The sequence below is a fragment of the Solea senegalensis genome, linkage group LG20 (assembly GCF_019176455.1).
Source record: "Solea senegalensis isolate Sse05_10M linkage group LG20, IFAPA_SoseM_1, whole genome shotgun sequence".
Lineage (NCBI taxonomy): Eukaryota > Metazoa > Chordata > Actinopteri > Pleuronectiformes > Soleidae > Solea > Solea senegalensis.
The window spans coordinates 2911730-2924056 of record NC_058039.1 but is presented as its reverse complement, the minus strand read 5'-3'; the positions used below and the strand labels follow the sequence as shown (position 1 = coordinate 2924056).

At 39.7% G+C, this 12327-nt stretch overlaps 1 protein-coding gene across 1 annotated transcript; it reads right to left on the bottom strand.

Moving 5' to 3' along the window:
• Positions 1-2095: 2095 nt before the first annotated feature.
• On the bottom strand, positions 2096-12314 carry psmb2 (proteasome 20S subunit beta 2). The gene is made up of 6 exons (XM_044053210.1): positions 12094-12314; positions 11486-11608; positions 11147-11217; positions 3133-3295; positions 2718-2767; positions 2096-2323 (listed from the first exon to the last, which is right to left on the bottom strand). Exons 1-6 carry the CDS (start codon positions 12182-12184, stop codon positions 2222-2224), a joined length of 600 nt encoding a protein of 199 aa, XP_043909145.1. The 5' UTR covers positions 12185-12314; the 3' UTR covers positions 2096-2221.
• Positions 12315-12327: the final 13 nt, after the last annotated feature.

Genomic DNA, 12327 nt, shown 5'->3' with positions numbered 1-12327 from the left:
GAGGAAGAGGAAACGACACAAGTAAACCTCAGACTGGTGGAGAAGCATGCAAAATGGATGCTGAAAGGCATGAGTATGGCGGAGAGGGGACGGGGGTGAGTTGTGAGTGGGTCTCTGTAGAGAAAAAGGTTGTAAAATGACCCAAACTGTGCTTTAAAATTCTTCTAGATGAATTTCCAGTTATGAATGAATGAATCAACGGCTGATGTAACTTCTGATTGAGCTGGAGTAAGCCTGAATGTTGGCTTACCCTTTCACACGTAGTGAATACTGTGCTGTCAAATCTTACATGTGCACAAAAAAGGGATCTCTCAGGAAAGTGAGGGTCCCTCTCACGGAGACGGCAGCATCATAAGTGAATGTGCCTAACACACCGTCTGACCTCTCCCCGTGCTCTTTCACTTTATTTAAACAGGACGAGATATACTCCACACAGATATTACACTCTATCCTGGGACTGCACACATACATGTGTCGCATACCTGCCCTATCGCCTCTCTTCCCATCTCATTACCCTCCTGTGTCAACCACCCCCCACTCCTCCCCTCCGTGCCTCCATCCCTTCATCTCCCTCTCAGTAACCTAACCACTCTCCCCCTCTCCCCCTCCTCCTCACCCTCTCCCCTGCTCTCTCCCTCTATCTGACACTCAGCGGGGCTGCGCTCCATCTCTCTCTGCGCCTGCAGGCAAACATATGCTGCTCTTCCCGTCAGATTCCGGTGTGTTTGAGAGAGGAGGGATTGTTTAATGTTTATTAATCACCTGTCTGTGCGTGGTGGAGGGAGGAGACGGGTGATAGAGCCACACACACACACACACACACACACAGAAATTATCTCTCACATATTCAGCTGTGATTTTTACCAGCGTGGCCTGGTTTTCCCACACACAGCTGTGTACAAGTGTGCTCATTTACTGTAGTAACTGTAATTACAGCAGCTACTTGTAATTTTATGTATCACTTAAGTTAGGTGCTCACAGGAAATCTGACTGTTACTTAAATATACAATAATTACAATATAACTTGTCCATAATTATTACAGGTATTACCTGAATTACCTTGCTTTGTGTGTGTGTGAGTGTGAGAGTGTGCACACAATGACTCAGCAAAGCACAAATAGATTATCACTAAACTTGGGTTGTAACTCTAGAGGTGATCAGTCAAAGGTCAACGAAAGCACATTTTCTAACATATCTCAACAAAAAACAAGGCTAGAGAGAAAACGTTTGGAAAAAAAAAGCGTTTTCCACAATATCTCAGCATCCTACTGGACTAAAAACTTTTATATCGTAGAATGGAATATCATTTTTAAGTCACTCTCAGGAAATGATGTCATATGAAGTAGAAATGCAACAACACTTACTGTAAATAACATTAGAAAAACAACATAAATGTGAAATGGGTAAATAAAGCCATATTGGAAATACTTACCAACACTGCATCAGAAAGGCGTTCCTTGTACACTTTCATATTATTTTAGGTCTGTAATGATAAATTGCTAATTCGTGTGAAACTTAAGTGTTTTCTTGTATTTCAGCTTCTTAAATGTGACGTTGCGTCAATTTCTTTGCCCATTTACAACAATACACTGACCTTGGTTTGTGGACAAAACACTCAAATATTGTCATCTTGAAGTCTGTGAAACAACAATTGACATTTCTAAACTATATATTAATCATAAAATAATCGTCAGATGAAGTGATAATAAAAAAACTAGCTTGAATCCATGAAAATGTTGATAGAAACTTTGAAACCAAGATCCTTGTCAAACATTTTTAAGCATATTTACATATTTAAGAATGATTGACTAAATAGAACTAAAGGTTACACTTTCGAGGAGTTGCTGCTTGAACATCACAACATTACACGTTAGTTACACCAGGATGATTTGAAAAGCTACTCCTATTTTGATGTAGTTTTTGACGTTCAGCGACAGTAAAAAAACATTCTACTCTTCACGCACAGGCACGAGTGAGTGTGCATTAACCATGCGCACACTTGTTGAGAACAATCGCACAAGTACATGGGGAAAGTACACAGCCAGAAGGCTGTTCTTTCCCTTTGTATGTGCAGATGAGCAGAGAGGAAGCACCACGGGGACAAAGAGCTTGTATCTCAACTGTGTGTCACTTTTTTATTGAAAGAGAAAGAAGGTTAACAGTACAAAAAAAAACTACAGAGAGCAAGGGGCGTCATGGTTTGTAGTTAAGCCGTGATTGGTCACTTAGCGCCAATGGTGATCTTCTCCATGTCATGGATGCCCTCCTTGTCAATCAAACGGACAGTGAAGGAGTGGAGGTTCAGGATGAAACGCCTGTTCAGCTAGAGGACGAAGAAATGTGAACATATTAAATACAATTAATTACATTTTTTATTTAAACTTCCTCAAGTTGGCTAGTTGTCACTTTCCAAAAAGACTGGTAATATTGTCTGTTCAGCATCTACAAGCCTCTATATTTACACCTTGAAGAGTTTACACGTAGCTAATGGCTACTGCTGAACCAGCACTAATTAGGGAATTTTGTCGATGAAGAAAAAGAAGGTAGGCTGTAAACCTATAGGGTGAACAAGGCCTGTGCAAATTCGTAGTAATAAGAGTAAATATGTTCCTCTAATAAAGCAACATTACTACTGCAGCAATGTAGTAAACTATGAAACAAAATGCTTATCATTGTTATTTACACAATAGAGGAAGAGTAAAACTAGTTGAACTCACCTCCTCAACGCACTTCTTCAGCAGATCCACAGCCTCATCTTTGGTCAGATCTGAAACAACAGAAACATGAATTTAGATTTAAATAAAGCTGGAAACATCTAACGTTAAAAAAGAAATTAGGAATATAATTTGGACCAGGACTGAAAAATGTACCCTATCAAATTGGAACCACAAATTACCCAGGGTTTATACTTAAATATCAGTGGAAGACACTATGCAATAAACTGTTGGAAGCATGTTGAATAATCTCATCTTTTAATTAGAAAATTAAATTAATATTGTCAAAGAAACTTGTTAAAAATAAAATTGTCTAAGGACACTAAGGACCGATATTAGAGCAGTTGTGCTCAGACAGCAGAAACAACATAAAAACAACAAAAAACAAAACACGTATAAGACATTTCCCTGCACTGACCTGGTTTGTAGTAGCGATCAAGAATGGACAGAGTGAGAAAGGCTCCGTAGCCGTGGGCAGCGAAGGGGGCCTTGGCCAGGGAAGACAGGTAGTCCATGTAGAAGAGACCTGGGCCATCTGTGTCATCATAGCCCGCCAACAACAGGTTCACATGATACGGCGTCTGGAGATGATGGAGGATGAGCGCGAAGGTAAGTAAACAAGACACTGAAGTGTTGATGAAACCGCTTTGATACCACTTTAACGGCAATTCCCTTGAACATGTACAATGACAGTTAAGTGTCTTATCTTAATCACGGCATCATCTAACATGGTGGTATAAACACTGCAAAAACAATCAGTGAATTAAATGAGATTTACATTTTAAATAATAAATAGAAAGGACAAACTCAAAAATAGGACAGAAATCACAGGGTCTACAGTCTGAAAAGAATGGCAATTACAGAAATTTCATTTGGGTAACTGAATATGTACTCATTGGCTTTTTTAATTCTCTTTAACTTAAATATCTAATCAGCCAATCATATGGTAGCAACTCAGCACAGTTGGGAATGTAGACGTGGTCAAGATGAGCTGCTGAGATTAAGAGCAGATTTCAGGGTGAAAATGACTCGTTGATGTTAGTGTTTGGAGGAGAATGAGCAGAGTGGTTCAAAATAACAGAAAGACGACAGTGAGTCAAATAAACACTTGTTACAACCAAGGTCATCTCCGAGTAAAGAGGTGCTGCATCAGCAAAAGACAACACTGACTGCCACTTCTGCAGCAAAATACAGTGTCCTCTGTACTTAATAAAGTGGCCAGTGAGTGAAGTTTGAGAGTTATCGTGGATGCTGCTGCTGTATGAGGAGGCAGAATTCCTACAGCGTATCAATGCCACTTTGCTGTAGTACGACTAAAACGACTCGGAAAAAAGGTCTTCCGTCACCAAGAGCGAGAAATCTCACCACTTGAAAAGTACAACTTCTCAACTCCTTCCAAATAAATTGCTCTTAATTAGCGACTTTTTCTACCTTGGCGCAGACGTGGAGTGACGCACACACACAACGGCAACATTAACACAACGGCAACATTAACACAACATACAAAACAGAGAGAGGGAGAGAGGGGAGGGGGCTGGAAAGTGATGGAGGGATAGGAAAGGTGAAAGGGTGTTACAGGACAGAGGAGGTGTGTGTGTTCTTGTGCAGGAGAAAGGTGTCACCGACTGTGTGACATCTGCTGGGAGTCAGCACCCCCTGTTGCTCCCTCCATCCCTCAATGATCCTCCCCTTTTTTCACTCCCCCCCTCCCTCTCTGCCGCCTTCAACCCTCATGCCCTGGAGAAGTGCCAGGGCTCATTAAAAACTTCTAAAGTCGTTTCTCTTTTGCCCCCTTTACCCCCTTTTTAAATTACATCTTTTACGCTCCGAGCCTCTTATCCCCTCTCTTCCTCCAAAACACTAATTTTCTCCAGTCGTTTTTTGCGAGCCGCTCTTCCTCCATTTATTAAAGCCAGACAATTTTCAAAGCGTTTCACGGCGCAGCCTGACATTTTTTTGCAGAGTGTTTGCATGTAGTGTGTGATGGAACAAGAAAAATGTAACATGTCACGCAGAGAGAGGCAAATATGATCCAATGACGCCAGGAGAGCTGTGATCTACACACCTGTCCTCTCATTTCTATTTAACTCACACACAACATGCTTATTTCTGTGACGTGCGTGTGTGTGTGTGTTCCGGGCCATGTTTGCCACAAGGGTAGTGATGATCGTTATGTTCCCCGTGGACCGGAGTCGGCTTTGGCGTACATATGTGTGTGGGATAACGATGGATTTTGAATACACACACACATTCACGTGAGAAAGGGAAACAGTGTGTTTGTGAGTACACACCAGGGGTGTGACTCTCAAGATGAATATCTTATTGTGTGCGCGTGTGTTTTAATTCCTCTGTGAGCTTGCGAATGCCCCGGTGGCGTCACCCCCACCCATCACACACCTGCCTCACTGGTTACAATGTAACAATAATACTGACTTGGCATCAAAATAACCTTCCCATGTCACCTCAGAGGGAGCCAGGCACCTTGTTAACCCTGCCACCTGAACTCACACCCAGGTTCTCATGCAAACAATGCACATAGTGTGTTTTTTTTCTCTTTCTCTCGCATGCTCAGTCACACAAGGCAAAATGCAGTGTTTTGCCAAACAAAAGACGCTCCTGTGTGTGCGCGTTACTACCGTCGCCTTCAGCAGACACAAACCAGACCCAACTGGTTTTCAAGGAGCTGTCTTGACATTTTGGGAAACTACGCTCACTTTGAAGAGAGTTAAATTGATACTTCTGTCTATATAGTGGAAGAAATTTGGAAAGGGAACTTGTAACTGGAGGGTCAAGCGCTCGATATCTAGTGTTCTCCTAGTACAGGTGCCAAGCCTGAATAATTGGGAGGGTTGCATCTTTCATAAAATCTCTGCCAAATCTAATATGCGAACAAAAAGCAGTTGATCCATTGTGGTGACCCCTACAGAGAAAGAAAATAATTGTTTGGTTTAGCAAATGGACTAGAACTGGGTGGGGGAAATCTTAGTCTTAGTCGCACGTCAATGGAGTGAAATAGGATTAAAGGTCCATTGGATAAGAACGGGTGACACGCGATGGTGAGAATGCGAACTACAACACCTCCGCTAACCACGCTTTTCCCATAGTGCATCAGGGAACTAGTGTCTTTCACATACTATAGAGGATTAGTTGTCGACCAACAGTTCAGTTTTTGATTAATTGAGAGTGTTTTGATGCAGCTCTAGTGTTTCTTGGGTTGGAAGCTGTTGGTGTTGTGGAATCGTTATGTTAAGACAGAGGCATACAAGATGTATCATGTTGGACGGAGCAGTGAAATCAATCTCCTCATCCAACTCTGGTCAAGAAATTTGAACTATTCCTTGAGGGTGTCACATTCAGAACAAAGGCGGCAGCTTTGGCTGCGACACAAATTAAGGTCATGTTGCGACTACGCCACCACAAACTCATTCCCTATCTCCTCTTCCACGTTCCAGCATTCCCTCCCCTCTTTCTTTCTTTCCTTCCTTCCTTCCCTCTCATCCCTCCCCCTATTTTTGTACTACGCCCTGGGGCATGTTCTCTTTATTGGCATTTCTTCTCAATCTGCTTGTATTAATTGTTCATCTGTGCAGGAGCTGGGGAGCAGCATGCAATATGGCACCAGTAATTATTTGTGCCCACTGTGTGCTACAAAATATTTTACAAACCCATATGGGGCCAGCTGTGGATCACCACAGTACAGAGGCTAACTGTTGCTGTGGCCTTACCAAAACAAAAAAGCTTTATTTACAAAACCAAACAAGGAATTCAAATTTGACAGACAGAAAATGTTTCATCATCACCTGAAAGCAGCAAACATCTACATATTTACACAAAAACTGGAGACTGCAAGGCTTTTACATGAAATGTGATATTTATAAATTCTCTGCCTCTCGCAGCATTTTTGTTGTTTTGTTTGGTTTAATCTAACCTTATGTTTGAGGCTCACAAACAAACACTGCTTACCTTTTTTTTTTTTCTACCTCAGTGGTGAACCTGTCAATTCTGTATCAATTAATTTAATCTGCATTCATCTAATATACACAACTATATCAGTGCACATAAAACGGGAGAAACTAAAAACAAACAGAATCAGAGCTGGTGGTGAATTTCTATGCCCCCGAAACTTTGCAGTTGTTGTTTTGTTCTGAATTTCATGTGTATCATTACTGATATTCATGCGGCACAGTCGAGGCCTCAGGTGATTACACTTACTGCTAGTGTGTGTGTGTGTTTTTTTTTCTTTGTCTGCTCTCTAAAGCTTGAGTGAATACAGTACTCCAGAGGTTAGAGGAGTTGTTTTTCTGGACAGCGGGCTGGGTAAAGTACAACAGGCTTAACTGTGCCCTTACTGAGCTGCTGACGTTAACTAACCTCCTGGAGGTCAGAAGACACTTGGGTAATTTCATCTGTAATTGATCCTGGAGGAAAGAGGCCATCAGAATTAACAATATACCACTGATTAATTTATCAGTCAGGACTTGTTTTAACCCAAGGGTCTGGACATACTGGCAGGATTATGGGATGGTTTGTGTGTGTGTGTGTTGGGGGTGGGTGGGGGGGGTGTACAGAGGATGATTTAAGAATGGAAGGGAAAAAAATTATTTGTGATCATTATCTTGCCTTTCTGTCTGGGTTAAATGTGTATCTGCAATGATTTAATCAGATTAATTAAAACATATGCAGTCAGCTGCTTCCCCAGACATGAAGTGAGCGAGGCTGTACATTGACTTTTCTTTAAGACAGCAAATGAGCTTAATCCATGTCTGAGAGACAAGCCTGTAGGCTCATATATCTTCTATGCCGCACACAGCAGACATCATTTATGGACAACAAGTTCACCTTGAACCTTTTTGTCTTTTTTATGGAACAGTTGTCTCCCTAACTCTATACTACATACACATGAACACATACAGGAGTTGTTTTTCTTCAAAATGAGAGAAACTGAAGTAGATTTTGATTCATTTTTAAGCATTATGGATTAACTCCTTTTCTGTTGGTTCAAATCCTGTACTTTTTTTTCTTCCCTCAGACAAAAAAGAAATATCTTTATGGCCAAAATGTATCTATAACAGAGACTGTAGATTAATTGCTGTTGAAAATAAACCATAAACTAACCAACAATGTAATTCCCAGCATCAGGAGTGATTCTAGATGGTTTATGGTGACATACTTAAAAATATCATTATTGGCCTAAATTAGGTAAAAGAAAAATGGCCAGATTGAAAATGCTTCTACCTTCTGCAAACGCATTCAATACCAAACAGTTCAAGTTTTTGGCAGTTGCATTCTTTCCTTGTTTCACATTCAGATGGACAACACACATTACATATTCTACAGACTCAGGATGTTCTGTGGGGGGGGGGCACCATAAAAAACTGTTTATACAAAATAATTTGCAAATGTCCATGTTCTCTGGAGGTTGATGAATGTGAAAAGAACATAGCTGGAGGAAGGTGTGGGATGATGCACAGGAGAAACTGCTATTCCAACACTTTCTGCAGCACTCCTGAGAACATGGCATTGGTGATTCCTGCACTTGTAAAAACCAAATTCATAACCGTGAGGCACAAATATAGCGATGCAGCTACAACTTATGACAAGACTTGAATATAAATGTTATCCTCCACAACATGTACAGTACAACCTTGACTTGAATAACGCAGTCCTATAGGTCCCTCTGTGTGCATGCTTATTGTAATCATGTGCATTTTGACTCATCGTCTTTCTCACACTGTGTGGTGTTGTCTACTGGGCCCGTTTGTTCTCCCCCAGGACCCCCACTCCTCCTCCTCCTGCTGCTGCTGCTCTATCCCTATCCCCCGTTCGATGTGTCCCACATTCCCTTCTCTGCCGCACTAATTGTTTTTTGTAATTATTTTTACCCTTCTGCTATTGTGACAGGCAGCGGCTGCACCACTCTTAACAAATTAGTGCAAAAGATGCATTGAATAGTTAAATGGAGTTGAGAGCACATGCAAGCAGCAAGAAAAACTATATGTTAGGAGAAGAAATTAATTAAAATGCCAAGTAGTTTCTTGATTTTTTTTGTCAAAAGGGGCATACTATTTTGTTTTTATGATAAAACCATAGTTGATAACATAAAACATACTGAAATTACAACTCTTCACAAATGAGCTGGAACAGAGACATGTTTGTCTATTGTAGCTGGTTATTTTCCTATAAATTGTTTTTTATTATAGCCACTTAATCTTGTACTGCACGTAGTACAGCAAATTAATTGATTTATCATTAGGTATGACAAATTGATCACCATTTGAACACCAATTGGTTGTGGCCTTACAGGGTATCTGAATGCTTTCAATTAAAAAAAAAAAAGACACCCAGAGTTCTAATAAATCATCTAGACAAAAGATACTTAATTTAGGGGTGTTGCATTTATACTCTTATTTGGCACCATTTGGCAATTTGTGGTCGTCTCTTAATCCTAAATGTGTTTGGACTACAGGAGGAATCCAGTGTACCCATAGAAAACCCACTTAAACACAGTGGACCAGTAGAAATGTGTGTGTAACTTTCATTCTGCTACAATTTTGCCTCTTGGGTCAGAATTTTAAATAATAGTCTTCTAAATTAAGTACAAATGTATTACAGTTATTACAGGAGCGTGTGTGTGCTGCTGAAGGCTCAGGTGTTGCCATGAAGTCTCTGAGGGGAATAGGTCATGATTCACAACAAGCTGACAAATGTACCTGCCTCTGTCAAAATGCATCTGCTTACAAATGCACAGGTACAATTACAGGTGAAATCCGATTCCCACCTGAACTTGACTGCGACACCAACTCCTCTATCACCATGACGACAACGGTGTCACAGCATCAAGACAAAAAAAGGCCTCTGCAGTGATTGTTTTCCTTCTTAGTTTTTAGCCACCAATGCATTTGAAACAAAAATGTGAACATATTGCTGATGTACAAACAGTGAATGTTGCTGCAATTTGAATTACACATTACTTTAAATAATGGAAATTAGCCTGTGAGGCCATCATTTGTTCCCTAGGGCAGAATGAGACTGAAAATGCTACAGGACGTAATTAAGTTTAAACAACAAAATTAAAATATTTATAGGTGTACATGCTTAACACACCACAATGAATATGCATAACTCAGAGGGTGACCACTGGTGCAAGGTATTAATTATCTTCTGTTTTTTTAACTGAGAAAAGGCAGGAGAATACAGATGTTAAAATTATTTATAGTGACTAAGAAGAGACTGACAGATGAAATGGGAAGACAAAAAAATGAAAGATGGGGAAGGATTATCAGTTCAGCAGATGCTGCTGCTTTGCATATAATCAGAATCAGATTCCGTTTATTATCCCGAAGCAAATTGTTTAAAAAAGTAGAAGACTGAACAGGAGCGTGGTATAGTGGATTTACTGTACATTTGTGGAGATGAACACTACACACAGGACTGCTGTATTTGTTTGGTGTGAATAAAACTGCGATGCCATGTCTTTTAAGATTGAAGATAACCCAGGTTAGTTTGAAGAATCACAAATGACAGAAGTAGTTGTTGTTGAAATTAAATAATTTTGTTGGTTGCCTTTGTTTTTTTAGTACAGCAACTAGACTTAAGTTCAAATAAATGTGGCCATTAAATTATCTTAATCTTCACCACCATTTCAGCTCATGATGATCATGAAATGATCAGCTATCATTGCTGTCTGTGTTGATTTGTCAGGATTCTCAATAATATTGTATGTGCAAATCATCTAAATATACACTTCATTTGTACACTTCACCACAAAATGTAAATGCTACATTTTGTAAAACTTTTATAAATCTGGCCAAATAAGATTATTTATGTTATCGTGTGACTGTGAGGTTCAAACCACTAAACTCCATTTTCTTTCAGTTATGTGGATTAGTCACACACAGACCCATTGTTTTAATAACACACATTTAAAAATCACTGACACTGAAAAAAAAGCTGTATTTACATACATTCAAAGCCAAGGGGGAGCAAATTATGGATAATTTCTACTGCCAAGTAAGTGCCAAGTAAAATGAAAATAAATATTTCCTGCAGTTTATTATGTGTCTTTTTAAGCTCTAACTATACATGACTACTGTATTGTTAAAACAGCAATTTATTTGATACCTAGCAACCTCATCATTGTACTGCTTTAAGGATGGCAGGGGTTTTCAACATATTGTCAAAAAACAGCTCCGCTCCATTGAAAACTGGGTCTGATTTTGCTTCACTTTTTGCAGTATATAAATTCTGATTCATTCTACTCCTGAAAGTTGTGTTCAAATATGTTTGAAATGGATAGCATCCACCATCCATTCCCATAGGGCTGAGTTGCTCAATGTGGCTGTAACATATGCGATAAGCACAGTTTACTCAGTTGTAGCCAGTTTCACTCTGAATAAATGGGTCTAAATGGGTTGTATATCGAGAATAGTTACCCTGCTCCGAAGGTAGTCTGCCAGGTTTTTTCGTGTGAAGTTTGCTGCTGCTGCTGGACTGAGCTCATAACCTGAGAAATAAGGATGGGAAAATGGCATCACTAAAAATATTGAGTGAATAAATTAAATAAATAAACGTAAGCCCTGTTTTGTTACATCACTTGTTAAATTACATATTTCTCAACAATAAAAATAATAATAATAGTAGTATTGGTAATTAAAATGTGGTCATGCAGGCCTTTCATAAATGAATGCCAATCAACACCCAATTGTAAAGACCAGATCATTTGTGTGATTATGCCACAGCCATGTAATATTAATAATTTCTGAAGTTCTTACCATTCCTCATTTTGTAAAGCTGGACATTCTTCTGGATATACTCTGCAAACTGTACCGTGTCTCCAGCTTCACCAACACACAGCATCAAAATCTTCTCACTGAGCTTGAACATTTTGTCATAGTCTGGAAAAAAACACAAACCACACGAAATTACTTATTTATTTGACGTACTGTAAATATCCTGAGCACCAGTTCCGTACACGTTAATGTGGGTCTGACTTTCACTTTCACAACAGTAACACAAATACATTTTCAAACGTTTTTGAAACGACTCGACCAATTCAAACCATTAACCAAAGTAGCTAGTACTATAGTAGTACTATAGTATTACATGTTTATGGGAGAATATAAACTCAAACACCATATAATCCAAGCATAATGCTAGAGATTCAAGAGCTACTTAGCATAGTGCATGATAGCTTAGTTAGCTCAGGTCACAACCAGAAATTGTGATTCAGTCGGCGTTGTAAGCAGAACGGTAAATGTACAAAACAATGTTATACAAGAAGGAAAATATGTGGCGAGTATGTGTTAACTGAGAAAAATTAGATTTGTGTTAATTTAGCAAGCGGCCCAATGGCTAATGCTAAGCTAACGCATTGTCATACCGTGTTTCATTTGAATGATACTGCTGGCTGCGACATTATCAGCGGCGACGAGGACAAAATCCTTCCCCTGGATCCCGAGCAAATATTCCATCTTCAATATAAGCCGTGCGTTTAAATAAATGTGAAATACTATCAAATCGCAGGTGCCTCTTAGCCGGTGATACACAGATTACACAGCAAAAGTTACTCAGTACATAGACAGCGCAGGCTAGTGCCGTCACCGGAAGACACTAT